This window comes from Capricornis sumatraensis, chromosome 11 (assembly GCF_032405125.1).
Source record: "Capricornis sumatraensis isolate serow.1 chromosome 11, serow.2, whole genome shotgun sequence".
Taxonomy (NCBI): Eukaryota; Metazoa; Chordata; class Mammalia; order Artiodactyla; family Bovidae; genus Capricornis; species Capricornis sumatraensis.
Window position 1 is genome coordinate 94,900,274 of NC_091079.1, and position 20,964 is coordinate 94,921,237.

General features: G+C 40.6%; 1 protein-coding gene across 1 annotated transcript in view; it reads left to right on the forward strand.

The window, feature by feature from the left end:
* The window catches only part of CNGB3 (cyclic nucleotide gated channel subunit beta 3), a 181,223-nt gene that overhangs the window by 145,550 nt on the left and 14,709 nt on the right, over window positions 1–20,964 (forward strand). Inside the window, exon 15 of the mRNA XM_068983992.1 lies at window positions 6,778–6,896. Coding sequence (XP_068840093.1) covers window positions 6,778–6,896 — 119 coding nt within the window. The remainder of the gene's footprint in view (window positions 1–6,777; window positions 6,897–20,964) is intronic.

The window sequence follows — 20,964 nt, forward strand, 5'->3', positions numbered from 1 at the left end:
AAATTAGCATCATACCTCCCTTATGGGTGAAACTTGCTTTGTCACGTCACAATATACCATAGGAAGTAATCTACAGCCTCCTTTTTAAAGCTGCATAGTATTCCAGTCTATGAATGTATCATAATCAATTTCCAAGTGTTTGCTATTACAAATAACTCCAAAATGAGTATTTTTGCACATCTCTGATTACTCACTTAAGGGAGAGAGAAGGAATGATGACCTTGGGTTTTTCATCTTGAGACATTAAATCAGTTGTGAAGGCAACAATCAAAATTAAACATAGAGAATGATGAGTGGTTCAAAGGAATGAAAGATGATCCAAAACCCCAGGGAGTTTACAGACAAGTGGAGGCAAGAGGCACTTACCTCCCAAAATAACATGTTAAATGTGGCGGGAGAAGTAAGCACAAGCTGTAGTAGGACAGAGATCGAGAATGTTTCTCCCTGGGGTACTGGTAAGAGCTCCTGGAGAAGACATTGGTCAAACAAAGTCCTGAAAAATGAATCGGCATGAACTAGGAGAAAGAAGAAGCAGGCGTTCCAGATGAAGGAAAAAAGTTCACATGAGCTCAGGCAGAAAGGAAGGAACTGTCTACGGAGAGAATGTATGGAACTACAAGTCAAGAGCTGGGAAATTTTAGTGTCATCTATTCAGTGAAACTCAATAAATAATTCTGAAATGCTATGGGCCAGGCACTGTGCTAGATACTGGATATATTCAGTATATGTCAGAAAAGGGTGGTTCTTGTCCTTCAGAGGCTTGCTGTCTGATGCTGGGGTATTCAGCTCACAGTCTGCATCAGAATCACCAGAATTTAGAAGTCTGGGCTCCATCCCCAGCAATTCAACTGGTCTGGTAGAGCCCACATATCAGTACTTTTTAGGCCTCCCAGGTGATTCTCACATGCAGCCAAAGTTGAATATCACTGGCCTGATGGAAGAGACAAACAATAAACAAATTAAATAAATGCATAACTCCAAAACGTGCTAACTTCTATGAAGGGAACACAGAATTTGTGTGGTGGCAAAGGTACTTAATTTAGATTGGAGGACTCAGAGGTGGGGAGATTGTCAGATTATCAGACATGATCTTTGTGAAAATCTAAACAGAAATAGTTCTCTAGTTTAAAAAAAAAAGAAAAAAAACTAGAGAGGACAGTTTTTTAGATGAAGACTTGGGGACATGAGGCAAGACGGAACTTGACAAACTTAAGGAATTGAAGTACATAATCAATGAGGATAATGGCTAAAGACAAAGTCAAATAGAGGGAAGGTACTTTAAGACCCCCAGGTGCAGAGGTGGAGAAAAAGTAGTCTGCGAGAGAGGATACAACTGGAGGTAAATCTTTAGGGACCAGCATATAACAGAATTGCTATCATAAGAAGCTCAACATAAGGGACGTGAAAAAGACCAAGGTTGTAACTTTGAAGAAAAACAGTATTTATGGAAGAAGTCAGTGGAGAAGAATAACAGAGGGCAACTGAGAAGGAGCTCTCTTCTAGTAGTAAAAGAGGAAAATGTGGATGAGACATTGTGATATTAATGAAACCAGGAATACAGTGTGAAAGCATTAATTGCTCAGTCATGTCTGACTCTTTGCGACCGCAGGGACTGTAGCCCGCCAGGCTTCTCTTGTCAGGATTTCTCCAGGCAAGAATACTGGAGTGGGTTGCCATTCCCTTCTCCAAGGAAGTCTTCCTGACCCAGGGATCAAATCTGGGTCTCCTACATCGCAGGCAGCTTCTTTACCATCTGAGGAATATATGCTGCTGCTAAGTCACTTCAGTCGTGTCCAACTCTGTGCGACCCCATAGACGGCAGCCCACCAGGCTCCCCCGTCCCTGGGATTCTCCAGGCAAGAACATCAGAGTGGGTTTCCATTTCCTTCTCCAGTGCATGAAAGTGAAAAGTGAAAGTGAAGTCACTCATTCGTGTCCGACTCTTAGCGACCCCATGGACTGCCGCCCACCAGGCTCTTCCGTCCATGGGATTTTCCAGGCAAGAGTATATAAGCCCACACAAATAAGCCCAGATTAAAAGTGGGCATACTGATGATATGAAATCATTTTCATTAAAATGGGAAATGCAAACCACAGCTCGATTAAAGGACTCCTTTCGATCAATGATGCGTTTAGGATGGCATGGCCTTAATGCACCCAAATAGCCTTTCAATTTGTTCCATTAGCCACAGGGACTGAAAATTGAGACAACTCATAGAAACTTTAGCACTCATGCCCCTAAGCAGTGAAAACTTGCTTAACAAAGTGTGAAATGCAGAGTAGAGGCAGCCTTCTCATTTCGAATTTCTTCCTTACATCACATCCATCACTAAGTAATAAAAACAGATCAGTTGAACACAAATGAAGGAAGGGAAAAAAGTAAGCAGGGAGAAGAGCAGAAATGAAAAGACATGAGACCCAAGCCACATTTCTCTGCTTCCGTTTCTGTTTTAAAGAAGGGGTTTAATTAATAGTAGATCATGGCATCTGGTCCCATCACTTCATGGGAAATAGATGGGGGAAAGTGGAAACAGTGTCAGACTTTTAATTTGGGGGGCTTCAAAATCACTGCAGATGGTGACTGCAGCCATGAAATTAAAAGACGCTTACTCCTTGGAAGAAAAGTGATGACCAACCTAGATAGCATATTCAAAAGCAGAGACATTACTTTGCCAACAAAGGTCCATCTAGTCAAGGATTTGGTTTTTCCACTGGTCATGTATGGATGTGAGAGTTGGACTGTGAAGAAATCTGAGCACTGAAGAATTGATGCTTTTGAACTGTGGTGTTGGAGAAGACCCTTGAGAGTCCCTTGGACTGCAAGGAGATCCAACCAGTCCATTCTGAAGGAGATCAGCCCTGGGATTTCTTTGGAGGGAATGATGCTGAAGCTGAAACTCCAGTACTTTGGCCACCTCATGCGAAGAGTTGACTCATTAGAAAAGACTCTGATGCTGGGAGGGATTGAGGGCAGGAGGAGAAGGGGACGACAGAGGATGAGATGGCTGGATGGCATCAGTGACTCGATGGACGTGAGTCTAAGTGAACTCCGGGAGTTGGTGATGGACAGGGAGGCCTGGCGTGCTGCAATTCATGGGGTCACAAAGAGTCAGACACGACTGAGTGACTGAACTGAACTGAGACATAGACAGAGATGAAAAGTTGTTACTTGACCAGATTTTAGACAGCTGAATTCAGCTCTGCTTCTGCTTTATCATTTCCACAAATCACTGTAGGAAAAGGGAAGAAAAACAAACAAACATGCTCATTAGAGGTCATTTAAATCATTCAAGAAATGGCAAGGCTCAGGACTGAGTCTGCTGACCTCCCTAATCCTCTAAGCAGCTCCTAACACTGGGTTGGCATTCCCAAGTTTCCCCAAAGGAGTTAGATACATATGCTTGAAAGTGTGAAAGTGTTAGTCACTCCATCGTGTCTGACTCTTTGTGACCCCATAGACTGTAGCCAGCCGGGCTCCTCTGTCGATGGAATTTTCCAGGCAAGAATACTGGAGCGGGTAGCCATTCCCCTCTTCCCAACCCAAGGATTGAACCTGAGTCTCCTGCGTTGCAAGCAGGTTCTTTACTGTCTGAACCACTAGAGAAGCCCTAATCCTCTGGATGGCTCCTAAACTTACTGAATGGCTAGCTTGGACTGCTTCAAAGAGTATTTGGGAGTTTTCCCAGGATTAATTTGCAAGAATTAGTTTGAGTGTCATAATACCCCTGCCAGCCTTGGAATAGCCTTTCACAGGGGAACTCTGAAAATTTTAAATGCTCTCTCAGGAAGGGTTACCCTATTGTATATGAAGCGCTTGCATTTCTATACTTTCTCCAAATTAGCAAGTAAACCAACCACAAAAGCTTAGTTTGGTCTTATTTTGCACTTGCTGTCAGACCTTCTTCTCTAAGGAATGTCTACTTCATTTGAATGCTAATTAACTTGCAGAAAAGTCTTAAATTAGCCTAGAAATATGCAGGAAATAGTGGAAGTTTTCGTTCCGTGATTATGCCAGATCTCCTTGGAAAATTATTGAAATGATCATTAAAAAATAATTAAAAGTGCTGAACTATATTTCAGTACCCATTATGTACTTCTACCTCCAGTCAGCTGTAAAAACTGCCTTTGAAAAATCATTCCAGTTCCTTGAGAATGACTTCATGCAAAAAATGAAGGAATATGACCATGTTCTAATCATTACTTCTTAGAGTATCTCTTGAAAAACTAATTTTCAGACACTTGCCTTTATTTTAAAAATAATTCATAGCTATTTTGTTGGTTTTAAAGAGATCAGTCTTGATATTGGATTCATCATTAAATGTGGTCTATCTGTACAGATATATTGCATCATATTTAATATGCATATTATATGGTCAGGTGACATAGGTGTTGCCAGCTCTAATGCTGCCCTCTGCCAGCCTCACAAATTTGCCCAAGACACGTAACTTTTCAAGTCTCTACTGGTGGCTCAGATGGTAATGAATCTGATCTGCAAAGCAGGAGACCTGAGTTCAATCTCTGGGTCAGGAAGATCTCCTGGCAAAAGGAATGGCTACCACTCCAATATTCTTCCCAGGAGACTTCCATAGCCAGAGGAACCTGGCAGGCTATATAGTCCATGGGGTTGCAAAGAGTCAGACATGACTGAGTGACTTACACACTACCAAATTTAAATAAAACTAATGATATCTTTCCTACATGACCTCACTGAGATTTTTGCAAGAATTAAATAAGTTAATATCTATGAAAATATTTTGCAGCTATAAAGTAGCATGTTCTGATTAAACAAACACAGGCATAAAATAATGAACAATGTAAAATCTGACATTGTGAGTTTAAAAATACTTTGCAAAATGCAAGATGTATTATTAGTATTGATATTATGGAAATAACTATAATTAGATCCATCTGTATTAGAATTTCTACTTAGATCTACACTTGGGAATAAATATATGCTTAATATTCTCCACAATGCAGAATTTAAATATACTTTTTTGCATTGCTTCATCCAGAGATATACATTCTAGGCTTCCTTTTGCTTCTAATTACTGTCATGAAACATTGGTTACTCAGCCAAATATTAACCTGTAAGTCAATCTGTACCTTTGTTTTCTTTCTGTAAAATGAAAATAATAATACCTACACTAACTTCCTCATAAAAGTCATAGGGAGATAAAATGAGAATGTCACAGATGTCAGCTAAGAGGTAGAACCTAAAAACTTTAAACTTAACCTAACAGTTAGAATGTGACAGTAAGTAATGATCAGGAAAATAATCCTTGGCATTAAAGAACTTCCCAGAGAATGGTGACATTATAAATTATTCATAAATGAGTTGTCTATGTCATAATTCCTGTGCTCAGCCCTGGAACAAGGTAGACACTGTCTCAGTCTTTGCAGAGCAGAAACTATAATCAACATTGTTTAATCCTAAATTAATTTTAGTGTGTTCTAATCTTCTGAAAATATGATTAACAAGAATATTTGATGAACTCAAATAATCTAGTCCCCTCCTAAGCCAAGTATAAGAGAATTAATTGTATTTATGCTATTTTTAATTGCTCAGATTGATCAAGACTCAACTCATTAAGACATATAGGTACTATTATCCAGTTTGCCTAGTATTATGACAACTGTCTTATTTAAAGCTGAACAGCTTTTCTTGACCCAAGTGCCATTCAGTTCTCTTGTAAAGCATGTTTATTCTTTTTGGATCCTGGAGTGAGATGTATTCCAAGGGTCCCACTATCACCCACTAGTTTGGTGATTTGCATGACTCAATATAAAGTGGTATTTATCACGTAAGATTTATTAGAGTAAAGCACACAGTGCAGGAAAAGCAAGAAAAAGATACTCATAGGCAAAGACTAGAAAAATAAGGTACAGATTTACTAGGTCCTCCTTCCATGAGGGTCACGTGAAATTCATCTTTATCACTCGCTGTGGACAAGGACAAAATATCTCTGCCTAGGAAAACTCAACAAAGTCTTGGAGTCTAGAGTTAAGGGTCTGGTCACATAGCTACATGACCAGCCATGGTTCAGACTACAAACTAGACACCAAGTACACACCATAAATCTTTGTGTTTACATTAAACAGTGTTGACAGCCTGGTACATCCCGCCACACTGCCTGAGGCATACAGAATAGCATCATTAACCAGTGGCTATGTGAACTCTCCAAGAGTTTAGTTCTCAGGGGTTTGAACAAGGGTCATTGCCCTGGTTCCAGGGTCCCCAGAGATAAACAAGAACTGAGTAAAAACAACTTGCTGCATTAACACTTTCAATGTGGAACAAGAATAATAGCTTAAAGGTCTCCTATGCCCCAGTTACTAAAATGAGATCTCAGTGCTATAGGCAGAAGAGTAGAGTTTATCTTTTAATGACTGTAACCCATACTCTTTGGATAAATTAAGCAATTTCTTCAAAGCAAAGCAGTGGTCACTAAAAAATAAAAAGGAAAAGGTTGCTTTTCTTACAATCTCTAATTTCCTCTCTCCAATCCCATTCCTGAAACAATGTGCCAGCTAAAATATCTTTGCCTATCCAGTGATGGCACACAGTGCTCTCATTTTGAAGAGTACCACTTTTCCTACCATTTCTTTTCACATGATGTGTCAAACTAACGTCCATACCTCTCTCAAGTCTTCAAATAATTACTTCCACACTTCCTTCCTTTATGTTTATTCATCTAGAGGAGTTTATATTTCTTTAATTTGGGGCATAATTGTCAAGAATAAAGTGACTATCATTTCCTCTTTTTATTTGGCATACAGGGAGAAATTGGCAAGGAAATGTACATCATTAAGCAAGGAGAAGTCCAAGTTCTTGGAGGTGCTGATGGCACTCAAGTTCTGGTTACGCTGAAAGCTGGGGCAGTGTTTGGAGAAATCAGGTATCCAAAAGACACCCTGTAAATGTTGAAGACTGTCATTTTTCATAAAAGAGAAGTCTTAAGTCGTAAAATAAGTAAAGTTCCTGCTCAAATTCATCAATAGCTTTATTGTGCTGACAACACGGATAAAATAAAGATTTTCACATTTCTATTTATCCTTTCCCTTCCTCCAAAGACCATTTAAACCCAAGACTTAGGTCAGGGCCTGGCATAAGGTATTTACTCAATATATGTTGAACAATGGATGTGTGCATGAATGAATGGATGAATGATGAAAGAACAGATTGGGAGAGTTGGGAGAGCTAGACATCAGATTGTTGGAAAGCTTGAATGCCAGGATAAGACAGTTTGAGTAGGTGAGTGATAATGATTATCGCTGTGGGACCAAATTACCTGAGTCCAAATCCCCATCCCTCTACTTAGGAACAAAAATCTTTGTTTCTTTGTTACTTGAACCATCTGTCCCTCGTCTTAATAATTTGGATAATAATAACACATATCTTAGAGGGTTGATAAGTGAGTTAATTCATTAAAGGCACTTAGAGCAATGTTCAGCATCTATTAGGAGTTCAATAGATATTAGCTATTGTTATTATTATTTGCTATTGGCCAGGAGAAGTTTGTCCTAAAAGTGAGTCCCCAAGAATAAGAATAGTTGACCCTTAATATCTACCAGGATATTGGTTCCAGAACCCCCACAGATATCAAATTTCACCAGTGCTCAAGTTCGTTATGTAAAATAGCATAGTAGAATCAGCCATTTGTGTCTGTGGGTCCCTTGTGTGAGGGTTCCACACCCCAGGATTCAACAGACCAGCCTGCACAACCTTGTGTGCAAATGCACAGCCTGTGGATACAAAGGTCTGACACTACAGACAGCAAATTTAAGCATTTTATGGGCTAAACTTTTCATATATATTATTATACTCATGTATTCATCTGATAAACCCGTATTTTGAGTGCCTAGTACATGCTAGACTGTCAGATACTGCTCTAAACTCTGGGAATGTACTGTGTAAACAGTGAACAAGAGCTTAGAGTCTTATGGGATAAAGCTCACAATAAAGAAACAACTAACTAGATAAGATAAACTCCCATTGTGATAACTGCTATAGAGGTAAAAATTGTTGGAAAGTGACTAGGGATGCCACATCACATACAATGTCCAGGGACACCTCTCTGGACAGATAGTATTCCAACTGGGCCTTGAGAGAGTAAATGGAGCAAGCATCAAGACGTGGCAGAAGAGCCTCCTGGATGATGCAACTGCAAGTGTGGAAGGCTAAAGGGAAGGCGGCCATGTCTGGTTGAATGTCACAGAGGTCAGCATGGCTGGAGCTCAGTGAATGCGGGGCCCTGTGGGGTGACTGGGACAAAGAGGTAGGCAAGGACCAGACTGTACAGATCTTTTAGGCCATGGTAAGGGACTTGCATTTTATTCGAAATACCAATGGATGCCAGTGGAGAATTTTAAGCAAAAGAATGATACAATTTGAATTGTGATGTTAAAAGATCACTCTAACAGCTATGCGGAGAAAAGGCAGCAGCGGAACAAGAATGAAATGCAGATCAGTTAGAAGTCAGTTGCAGTGGTTCAAGTGAAAGATGATGGAGTCTTGAACTAGGATTTTGGCCCTTAAGGTAGAGTGCACTGTCAAGCAGTTATTAACATATCCATTTCACAATTGGGAAAATTCCAAGGCATCAATTATCTTGCCCAGGATAATATAGCTAATAAGTGAAAGCGACAATATTCAAACATAAGTTTCATGGATCACGGTCAAGTTGATCTTTCTACCATACCAGGAAGAAAGGTGCTCATTCAACCTTTTATTTGAGAGCTGCTAAAAAGTTATCTTCAAGGTTCCAGAGATATGACTAATTTCAGATGAGTTTATATGAGCATGACTACGGTTTCCTTAGAATATTGAAGCATGTTATTTCTCTGATGAAAATGTGGATTCTCTTTTTTAACTTTCCCTCCTTGCTTAAAACAGGGTGGGCACGCCTGTGGGGGTCCTGCTCTGTGGCAGGAGTGAAAACGCTTCCCAGAATGCCCAGGTCTTTGTGTGTTCTTTGCCTGTTTCCTATTGCTTCCTTACTGGGAGTCCTTGCAAAAGTGATTTAATATTTTAGTGACTTAATAATCACTGCAATCTTCAAGGTCACAAAACAAGCAACAGTCTAATCTAAAACATTGCAGAAATTAATTAGGTGACCTCTCTCAAGGGTCGAGTACTCCCTGAAGAATAAGGCTTTATAAATACAAGTACATTAATTGCTGATATTATCATCACGGGAGGAAATACTCTAAAAATACAATCCAGGTGCTGCTGAGTTGCTATTGAAAGGACTCTTAGATTTTTGACAGCAATTTCTCAAATAAATCTCCTGTTACGCACTGGGCTTGTAAGCCCAAATTGAAACCAGTAGACCAGACAAGCTCTAACTTTGCTCAATAATCTGGTTAATTCAAGCAACAGGGAGATTTCTGCCTCGATTGTCTTCTTGGCTGTGGTTGAGGAGAGATAGGATGCGTCTGCTTTTTCCCAGATACTCCCAGGCTTCGCAGGCCCACAGCTGTCATATGCCCCTGGCACTCGAGTTATTTATTCCAGCAATGGAGGCTTGCCTGCCAAATATCTAGATACTGGAAAAATCTAGCAATTGTGTTTACTACTCAAAAATGCTGTGACCTCTGTAAAAACGAGCTAAGTCCAACACCATCATGTAACTTTTTGAAGAAGGTTCTTTTCTCTTTGGAAGAAAAAAAAAGAAAGAAAGAAAAGAACCGAGGGCTTTCAAGGACATTACATACTAATCCAAAAGAGCAAAGCCCTGACTAAAATATAGATTTACAGCCTGTCATGGAGAAAACCCAGACCACATTTCCAATTAACATCTGAAGGGTTCAGACACCCCATTTTTAATAGAGAGCCCCGGGGTCTGCTGGGCGATGGCCTTGTAGCTCTTCTGACTCCACTGTCGTTATTTTTTTTTTTTCACAAATACATTTATTGCCGAGTCTTATTCCCTGAATATATTTAACTGCTTCCTCTCCTTCTTCTGCATCTGTTGAAAATCTCACTTTTCCTGAAAATGCATCTGAAATTTTTCCCTTGCTAGTGCTCTTATGATTTCAATAGGAATCCCTACTGGTTTCATCTTTCTTTGGATAACCTCCCCCTAGAAAATATCTGTTCGCCTCTCAAGACTTCAATTCACATGTCGCCTCTCTGAAGCCATCTCTACTGCTGCTGTTTAATCGCTCAGTTGGGTCCAGCTCTTTGTGACCCCATGGACTTTAGCCTGCGAGGCTCTTCTGTCTATGGGATCTCCAGGCAAGAATACTGAAGTGGGTTGCCATGCCCTTCTCCAGGGGAAGCCACCTCTAACCTCCACCAAAATAACCAGCTGCTTGCTGCCTGTTGTTCCTTAGCATTTCATGTGTGACTTTACAACAGGAATTCCCACTAATTTATAATTAATTTGCTCAAATAGATCTTAATAGACTAAACAATTAAAATATAAGAACTAAAACTTTCCATCTTTAAGTCACCAGCAGCTATAGAGAAACTATACAATGTGTTGATTTTCACTGATACTCTGCCATCCAAAATAGTTTGCAGGTGCTATTCAGAAATCTCTAATTAATTAAGTAGTTAATTGTGATTTGATTTAAAAAATTATATTCGAGACACCTTACAGCATAATGTGAAGTACCTCATGGAAGGGCCACACCTGGCCTGGTGAACGAGAATGGTAAACCATCACCTCCTCCAAGGGCCTTACAAATAAGAGACAAGGAAACAGCAAGATTCCAATAGCAGGTGATAAAATGCTTGAATTGCACTCAATGATGGTGCATACACAGGAGGTTATAGACTACAAAGGTTTCACAAGGATCAATCCTCTAGATTTAGCAGTTGCTTTGGGAGGTGAGGGCAGACCTCTCAGAGCTTCTCAAATGACTTGTGGAGACAATATGTGTGCATAAAGGTCAGTCTTGGTAGCCCATACAAAGTGAAAAAAGAAAGAAAGAAAGTGAAGTCGCTCAGTCATGTCCAACTCTTTGCGACCCCATGGACTGTAGCCTGCCAGGCTCCTTCATCCATAGGATTTTCCAGGCAAGAATACTGAAGTGGGTCACCATTTCCATCTCCAGGGGATCTTCCCAGCCCAGGGATGGAACCCGGGTCTCCCACCTTGTAGGCAGACGCTTTACCGTCCGAGCCACCAGGGAAGTCAAGCAGTAAATAAAAGATTGTTCACATAATGCTTGTAGTGGATTGAACATTGGCCCCCACAAAGATATAACCATGCCCTAATCCCCGGAACCTGTGAGTCGGCAGTGGGGGGAGGTGGGGAGAAGAGTTTGCAGATGTAGTTAAGCTAAGGATCTCAGGGTGCAATCATTCTGGATTTTCTCGGATGGGCCCTAAATCCAATGACAAGTGTCCTCACATGAGACAGAAGAGAAGACGCACAAACACAGGGAGGAGAGGGGAAGCCGACGTGAAGACGGAGGCAGAAATTGGAGTCACACGGCCACAGCCCAGGAGCTCCTGGAGCCACCAGAAGCTGGAAGAGGCAGGACAGGATTCTTTCCTAGAGACCTCGGAGAGAGCCAGCCCTGCCAGCATCTTGATTTTGGACTTCTGGCCTCCAGAACTGTGAGAGAGTAAATATCTGTTGTTGGTAGTCACTGGTTTTGCAGGAATTTGTTACAGCAGCCCCAGGCAACTAATATAAAACTAAGCTCTTTATACTGTTAACTTTTGAAATTTACTAGGGGAAAAAAAAGGTTTGCATGGCACCCCTTCAACTCATCCTACGTGGCCGGTCCACTCCTGACACCCATCAGTTTCACCTCCAAAGGTTGTCTCTGATCATTTGTACCTTTCCTTCTCCGCCACCCACACTTCGTCCACACCACCTCCCTCTCTCACTGGACAACTGCAGTGGCTGCTTCAAGTCTCCCACCCCAACCACCACGCCCTCTGTAACCCAGGCCCCACTCATAGGCTGGGGGGGTCTTTCAGAAACAGGGATGATCGTGCCATTGCCCTCCTGCTTAAAACCACTCAAACACTCAATGCTGTCAGTGCTTTCTTAGAAATAAGATCAGAAAATAAGATCACAGCTCTTGCCTGACCTCCAAGACCCTGCAGAGTCCAGCTCCTGCCTACCTCTCCATTGCAGGGTGCACCACACTCCCCTTGCCTGCTTTAATCCGTACTTCAATTCCTTGAATGTGCCTCATGCCAGCCAACCGTGGAGGGCTGGTTTATTTTTTCCTAATTTTCAATTTTAAAAATGAGGTAATATTGGTTTATAACATTAGATATGGTTCATCTACACATTCAGTTCAGTTCAGACGCTCAGTCGTGTCTGACTCTTCGAGACCCCGTGAATCACAGCCTCCCTGTCCATCACCAACTCCCAGAGTTTACTCAAACTCATGTCCATCAAGTCAGGGATGCCATCCAACCATCTCATCCTCTGTCATCCCCTTCTCCTCCTGCCTCCAATCCCTCCTAGCATCAGGGTCTCTTCCAATGAGTCAACTCTGCATGAGGTGGCCAAAGGATTGGAGTTTCAGCTTCAACATTAGTCCTTCCAATGAACACCCAGGACTGATCTCCTTTAGGATGGACTGGTTGGATCTCCTTGCAGTCCAAGGGACTCTCAAGAGTCTTCTCCAACACCGCAGTTCAAAAATATCAATTCTTTGGTGCTCAGCTTTCTTCACAGTCCAACTCTCACAACCATACATGACCACTGGAAAAACCATAGCCTTGACCAGACAGACCTTTGTTGGCAAAGTAATGTCTCTGCTTTCAAATATGCTATCTAGGTCTGTCAGAACTTTCCTTCCAAGAAGTAAGCGTCTTTTAATTTCATGGCTGCAACTACCATCTGCAGTGATTTTGGAGCCCCCAAAAATAAAGTCTAACACTATTTCTTCATCTGTTTCCCATGAAGTGATGGGACTAGATGCCATGATCTTCGTTTTCTGAATTACATTTTGACTTATACTGCTGAGAGCTTACCACTGAAAGTGGAGTTTTCATCTGTCTATATAGTTGACCCCTTTTATCCATTTCTCCAAACCCCTTATGGTAACTACTATTCTGTTCTCTGTATCTATGCTTTTGTTTTGGTTTGGTTTATTCATTTATTTTGCACTGTTTTTGTTTTTTATATTCCACATATGAGTAAAAACATAGTATTTGTCTTCCTCTGTCTATTTCACCCAGTACAATACCCTCAAGGTCCATCTTTGTTGCAAATGGCAAGATTTCATCTTTCTATGGCCGAGTAGAGTTCCGTTGGATGTATCTACCACGTCTTTTCTTTTTAATTTATATATTTTTAATTGGAGAATAGTTGTTTACAATACTGTGTTGGTTTGTTGGTTTCCGCCATACATTAACATGAATCAGCCATAGGTATACATAGGTCCCCCCTCTTGAATCTCTCTCTCACCTTTCACCCCATCCCATGTCTCTAGGTTGTAACAGAGCACCAGGGTAAGCTCCCAGAATCTTATAGCAAATTCCCACTGGTTATGTATTTTACATATGTATACCACATCTTCATTCTTTCACTGATGGACACTTAGGCTGTTTCCGTATCACGGCTATTGTAAATAGAGGTGCAATGAACAAGCATCAGTTCAGTTCAGTTCAGTCACTCAGTTGTGTCCGACTCTTTGCGACTCCATGAATCGCAGCATGCCAAGCCTCCCTGTCCATCACCAACTCCCGGAGTTCACTCAGACTCACGTCCATTGAGTCAGTGATGCCATCCAACCATCTCATCCTCTGTCGTCCCCTTCCCCTCCTGCCCCTAATCCCTCCCAGCATTAGAGTCTTTCCAATGAGTCAACTCTTCACATGAGGTGGCCAAAGTACTGGAGTTTCAGCTTTAGCATCATTCCTTCCAAAGAAATCCCAGGGCTGATCTCCTTCAGAATGGACTGGTTGGATCTCCTTGCAGTCCAAGGGACTCTCAAGAGTCTTCTCCAGCACCACAGTTCAAAAGCATCAATTCTTCAGTGCTCAGCCTTCTTCACAGTCCAACTCTCACATCCATACGTGACTACTAGAAAAACCATAGCCTTGACTAGACGGACCTTAGTCGACAAAATAATGTCTCTGCTTTTGAATATACTATCTAGGTTGGTCATAACTTTTCTTCCAAGGAGTAAGCGTCTTTTAATTTCATGGCTGCAAATAGGGGTGCATATATCTTTTCAAATTAGTCTTTGTTTTCTTTGGATGAACATACAGAAGCGGAACAACTGGATCATATGGTGGTTCTAGTCTTAATTTTTTGGATGAATATCCATGCTGTGTTTCCATAGCAACCATGGGGAGTTTTTAACCTCTGCCCAAATGCATTGCCCACCCCGTTAACCTAACCTCAGGCTCTTTCGGGACTTCTTTTGTTCTCCACTGCAGGGACCTCCCTGGTCTCCTTGCTGGATGCTCTGGTTGGGCTACATCCCTTCCTTTCAGGGCACTTACCTTTGTAATCGCACACTCACTGGTGCGTTCATTTCCTCCGCATCTTTCTTCCTTCCTCACTAAACTGTAAGCACCAGGACTACTCTGTGTGGTTGTGCCGGTCACCCTCCGCGTCAGGATGTCCAGGGCGGGGCTGGGAGGTCTGCAATGCAGCCTGTACTCTGCTCCTGAGTGTGAGCCCTGCTGTTGCACTCCCCTCAAGCACAGGTGTCCTTTACTTTGCAAAAGGGGGCATTTTTCTGGCCAAGCTTGACCTACAGGACTGCATTTGCCCAGAAAGGCTATATTTTTCCACTGTGCACAAAGACACAGACCCTAGCAGACACCACACTCAGTCTGCTCTTGATCCCCAGCCCTTAGGGCTATGCCTGGCCCACATAAACATCTAATAACTAGCTAATGAATAAATAAGTTAACATCATTATCTTTCTATCTTTGTAAATGTACTAATACACATTCATTTTGTCATGAACATGCATATTCAGCCTTGTGCCCTTTTTGCCAGCTTTTATTAAGAATAAGACTGCTATGTTTGTCCTTGTAAAGTCATTTTGCTTTTCTTTTATTTCTTTGAAGTTTAATCCCCAAAGTGAAATAACTAGGTCGAAAAGTAGAAACATTTCTATAAATTTTGGAATATATGGGCAGATGATTTTCTAGAAAAATTGAACCAATTTATGATACAACATGCAATATAAAGCTATTTTTCCCTAGCATCAGTGATATTACCTCATTACTCTCACTGGTTTTGCATTTTAATAGGTTGTTTTAATTTTCATTTCTCTAAATAGTGCCTGGAAAGTAATAGGTCCTTAATAAATATTTTCTAAATGAATTAATTTCCTCTGGGCCTATTTATTTTCATAAATGCAATCATTTACTTTCTGCATTTCTTTCGTTGTACAACATTCTTTTCTCATCACACATAACAAGATATTGAGTAGAATTTAGGCAGCGATATGTTTTAGGAACTGACTCATTTGAAAAGACTCTGATGTTGGGAATGATTGAAGATGGTAGGAGAAGGGGACGACAGAGGATGAGATGGCTGGATGGCATCACCAGCTCAATGGACATGAATTTGAGTGAGCTCCAGGAGTTGGTGATGGACAGGGAAGCCTGGTGTGCTGCAGTCCATAGGGTCACAAAGAGTCAGACCCGACTGAGTGGCTGAACTGAACTGATGTTTTATGTACTCTGGATTTCATTTAAAGTATTTAAGTGCTGATTTCCACCAGCTATATTGGTCAAATCACACATTCTGCATATTTAGCAGAATATTTAACAAATATTTACTCTAAGCCATTGTGAAAAGGCCAAATATTTTGCAAAATAATTTTAAACTTCTTTGTTCCCTTCAAACAACGTTTGCCCGTTTCTCCTAAACACTCAGTTTTCAAAGTGCGAGTTCCAAGATAGAGTTCTGGGCTTCCCAGGTGGTGCTAGTGGTAAAGAACCCACCTGCCAATGCAGGAGACAAAAGAGATGCAAGTTTGAGCCTTGGGTCAGGAATATTCCCTGGAAGAGGACATGACACCCACTTCAGTATTCTTGCCTGGAGAATCCCCATGGACAGAGGAGCCTGGCGAGCTACAGTCCATACTGTCTCAAAACCAGGCATGACCGAAGCGACTTAGCACACAGAAGCACATAAGGTAGAGTTTTAGTTATTTTGAACTATTTTAATTCCATACTTTTATTCTTCATCAGAATAACTCTGTTATCCCTTCCTCCATCACACTGCTTTTCCTAAAATACAGAAATAATAGATACATTGGAAGTATGAAAGGGGTTCAGTTCAGTTCAGTTCAGTTCAGTTCAGTTGCTCAGTCGTGTCCGACTCTTTGCAACCCCATGAATCACAGCACTCCAGGCCTCCCTGTTCATCACCATCTCCTGGAGTTCACTCAGACTCACGTCCATCGAGTCCGTGATGCCATCTAGCCATCTCATCCTCTGTCATCCCCTTCTCCTCCTGCCCCCAATCCCCCCCCAGCATCAGAGTCTTTTCCAATGAGTCAACTCTTCGCATGAGGTGGCCAGAGTACTGGAGCTTCAGCTTCAGCATCATTCCTTCCAAAGAAATCCCAGGGTTGAAAGGGGTAAAAGGATTGATTAATATTGAAGGAGAAAAATTTTACTTCCATCTTTTTCTAGCTCAATACTTTGAATACTACCATGTTTTTAAAGATGTGTTTGTATTTTCACCACATTTTTCAAGAGGCAGTGTCTTTGACTGTGTAACATCTTTTTCCTCAGAGCAAAGAGCAACCCTCACCTAAGTTTCACAATATTCCTGTAAACAACTTTGTTATCAGTTCAGTTCAGTTCAGTTCAGTCGCTCAGTTGTGTCTGACTCCTTGTGACCCCATGGACTGCAACACGCCAGGCCTCCCCATCCATCACCAACTCCCAGAGTTTACTCAAACTCATGTCCATTGAGTCGGTGATGCCATCCAACCATCTCATCCTCTGTCGTCCCCTTCTCCCACCTTCAAATTTTTCCAGAGTCAGGGTCTTTTCCTATGAGTCAGTTCTTCACATCAGGTGGCCAAAAAATTGGAGTTTCAGCTTCAGCATCAACCCTTCCAATGAATGAATATTCAGGACTGATTTCCTTTAGGATGGACTGGTTGGATCTCCTTGCAGTCCAAGGGACTCTCAAGAGTCCTCTCCAACACCACAGTTCAAAACCATCAATTATTTGGCACTCAGCTTTCTTTATAGTCCAACTCTCACATCCATACATGAATACTGCAAAACCATAGCTTTGACTAGACTGAACTTTGTTGGCAAAGTCTCTACTTTTTAATATGCTGTCTAGGTTGGCCATAACTTTTCTTCCAAGGAGTAAGCGTCTTTTAATTTCATGGCTGCAGTCACCATCTGCAGTGATTTTGGAGCCCCCCAAAATAAAGTCTGTCACTGTTTCCATTGTTTCCCCATCTGTTTGCCATGAAGTGATGGGATCAGATTCCATGATCTTAGTTATCTGAATGTTGAGTTTTAAGCCAACTTTTTCACTCTCCTCTTTCACTTTCATCAAGAGGCTTTTTAGTTCCTCTTCACTTTCAGCCAGAAGAGTGGTGTCATCTACATATCTGAGGTTATTGGTATTTCTCCCAGCAATCTTGATTCCAGCTTGTGCTTCTTCCACCCCAGGGTTTCCCATGATGTACTCTGCATATAAGTTAAATAAGCAGGGTGACAATGCACAGCCATGACATACTCCTGTCTCTATTTGGAACCAGTCTGTGGTTCCATGTCCAGTTCGAACTGTTGCTTCCTGACCTGCATACAGATTTCTCAAGAGGCAGGTCAGTTGGTCTAGTATTCCCATCTCTTGAAAAATTTTCCACAGTTTGTTGTAATCCACACAGTCAAAGGCTTTGGCATAGTCAATAAAGCAGAAGTAGATATCTTTCTGGAACTCTGTTGGTTTTTTAATGATCCAATGGATGTTGGCCATTTGATCTCTGGTTCCTCTGTCTTTTCTAAATCCAGCTTGAACATCTGAAAGTTCAAGGTTTACATACTGTTGAAGCCTGGCTTGGAGAACACTGATACTTGTTATCAGTACCAGTTTAAACCTGTATTCAGATATTCTCAGAACTCCTCATAAAGTGACCATCTGCTAACTCTAATTCTATGAAAACCAAGGATATTTACCATTGTTTGGAAGAGCAGAGAGGGAGTAAAAAATCTAACGCTCAGAATTTGGCAGAGCTTATCCTGGCCAGCCTAGCAGGCTTCCTCCCGGTTTTTTTTTTTTTTTTTTTTTTTTTGGCATCCATAGGCAAATCTGTATCATTAGAACAGTAACAATGGCATCATTAGCAACGCTAGAGTTAGGGTACAAAGAAAAGACTTCATGACTTGAGGTCAGCTCTGGTCTTGGATTTCAACAGTGGAAAGCATACGTGTCTGTTCTGGAATAAGTCACTTCACTGGACTCTGAACCTCAATTTCCATGTCAATAAGTGTAGGCTGAGAACCTACCTCACCAGGTTGATGTGGTCATTAATGTATGACATCGTTAGCTATTTTCTAGCAGAATATCATATATCTTCCTGGGTAGTTGAAGGGATATAAGCAAAGCATGGAATAAAAAAGCAAAGCATGATATTCTTTTTTTTCCGTTTTCCTTTCTTAGAATTTTTACCTGGATTCTTCATTGATCATCCACTTCTAAGGCCAATTCAACTCTGAAATCAAGACCTCTTGGGGGAAAGAGGGATACATGTTTTGTATCTGTGAAATCTGAACCCTCTAACCCTGATGAAACTCCATACCCAGAGATTTTTCTCAAACATCTAGGTTAACATGTGTTTGCCTTGCAGTAATTTTATGAATATCAAAGTCACGGCAAAGAGCAAGCAGCCTGGGCAGAGGTGACATAAGAACATCCTCTGATATTTGCTAACCCACTAAAGTTTCATTAGAATTTATTTCTAGTGAAATGGTAAAAATATTCAAGCAATGAAGTATTTTCCAATAACACTGAAAAGATTTAAAGAATATCTCAAAAAAAGCCTACTTAGGTGACCTAACCTCCTACCTTCCAAATATAACCAGTTGGAAATTTGCTTAATGAGAGTAGATATTTGAAGTTGTGATCTCTCACTTGGCATGGGATATGATTGCTATTCTTTCCATAGACAGTATTTAGAGTTGGATTTATTTCTACTATAGGGAATAATTCTATGTGAGAAAATGCTTTTAGTCAAGAAACTTCTACATTTTAGAAAGCATTCTCATTTCTTACAGTTATCAATGCATTAATCATTCTGAACTGTGCGTCTCTGTTTAAGAAATCTGTCTGTCTGGGTTTGCATCCAACTCATCAACAATGAACTGTGTGACTCTGGGCAAGGTTCCAAACTGAGGTTTCATTTCTTCATGAAATGAAAGTTAAATGGAGTAATAATAATACATAATTACCTCATAGGATTGAAAAGCATTATATGTATTAATATACAAAATGAACTTAGAAAAATACCCCAAAATATTAGCTATTACTATTACTATAAAACTGTCACTATTACTAATATCATTATCAATATTTTCTGGTTGATTAGACAACTAGAAAAAGTCAGATAACCTCACTCATGCTTTTCCCACTCCTGAATCGCAAGAAACTTGAGGTCAGTTTTTTTTTTAATTGAAATATGGCTGATTTACCATATTGTGTTAGTTTCAATACACAGCAGAGAGACTCAGTTATACATATATACACATATATCTATATTCTTTCTTTATCCTTTTCCATTATAGTTTATATAAGATATTGACTATAATTCCCCGTGCTCTACAGTAAATAATTTTATGTATTTTATATATGGTAGTGTGCATCTGTTAATCCCATACTCCTGATTTACCTCCTGTCCCTTCTTGTTTGGAAACCATAAGTTTGTGTTCTATGTCTGTGAGTCTGTTTCTGTTTTACAAATAAGTTTATTTGCACTAATTGTTAGATTCCACATATACATAACATAATATTTGTCTTTATCTGACTTACTTCATTTTATATGATAATGTCTACGTCCATCTATGGTGCTGCAAATGACATTATTTCATTCTTTTTTATGACTAATATTTCATTGTGTATATGTGTGTGTAACACATACACAAAGATGTGTATAACACATATTTGTCCATTCATCTGTTAATGGATACTTGCTTTCACATCTTGGCTATTGTAAATAGTGATGCTATAACATTGGGGTGCATGTATCTTTTTTAGAGCTTCTGTCTTTTCTGGGTACATGCCCAAGAGTGGGATTATTGAATCATATGGGATTTTTTTTTTTAGCTTTTAATACCTTTTATTTTTTTATTATTATTATTTTTTAAATTTTACAATATTGTATTGGTTTTGCCATACATCAACATGAATTCACCACGGGTGTACAGGTGTTCCCCATCCTGGACCCCCCTCCCACCTCCCTCCTGTACCATCCCTCTGGGTCATCCCAGTGCACCAGCCCCAAGCATCCTGTATCCTGCATTGAACCTGGACTGGCGATTCGTTTCTTAAATAATATTATACATGTTTCAATGCCATTCTCCCAAATCATCCCACCCTCTCCCTCTCCCACAGAGTCCAAAAGACTGTTCTATACATCTATGTCTCTTTTGCTCTCTCGCATACAGGGTTATCGTTACCATCTTTCTAAATTCCATATATATGCATTAGTATACTGTATTGGTGTTTTGCTTTCTGGCTTACTTCACTCTGTATAATAGACTCCAGTTTCATCCACCTCATTAGAACTGATTCAAATGTATTCTTTTTAATGGCTGAGTAATACTCCATTGTGTATATGTACCACGGCTTTCTTATCCATTCATCTGCTGATGGACATCTAGGTTGTTTCCATGTCCTGGCTATTATAAACAGTGCTGCGATGAACATTGGGGTACACGTGTCTCTTTCAATTCTGGTTTCCTCGGTGTGTATGCCCAGCAGTGGGATTGCTGGGTCATAAGGCAGTTCTACTTCCAGTTTTTTAAGGAATCTCCACACTGTTCTCCAT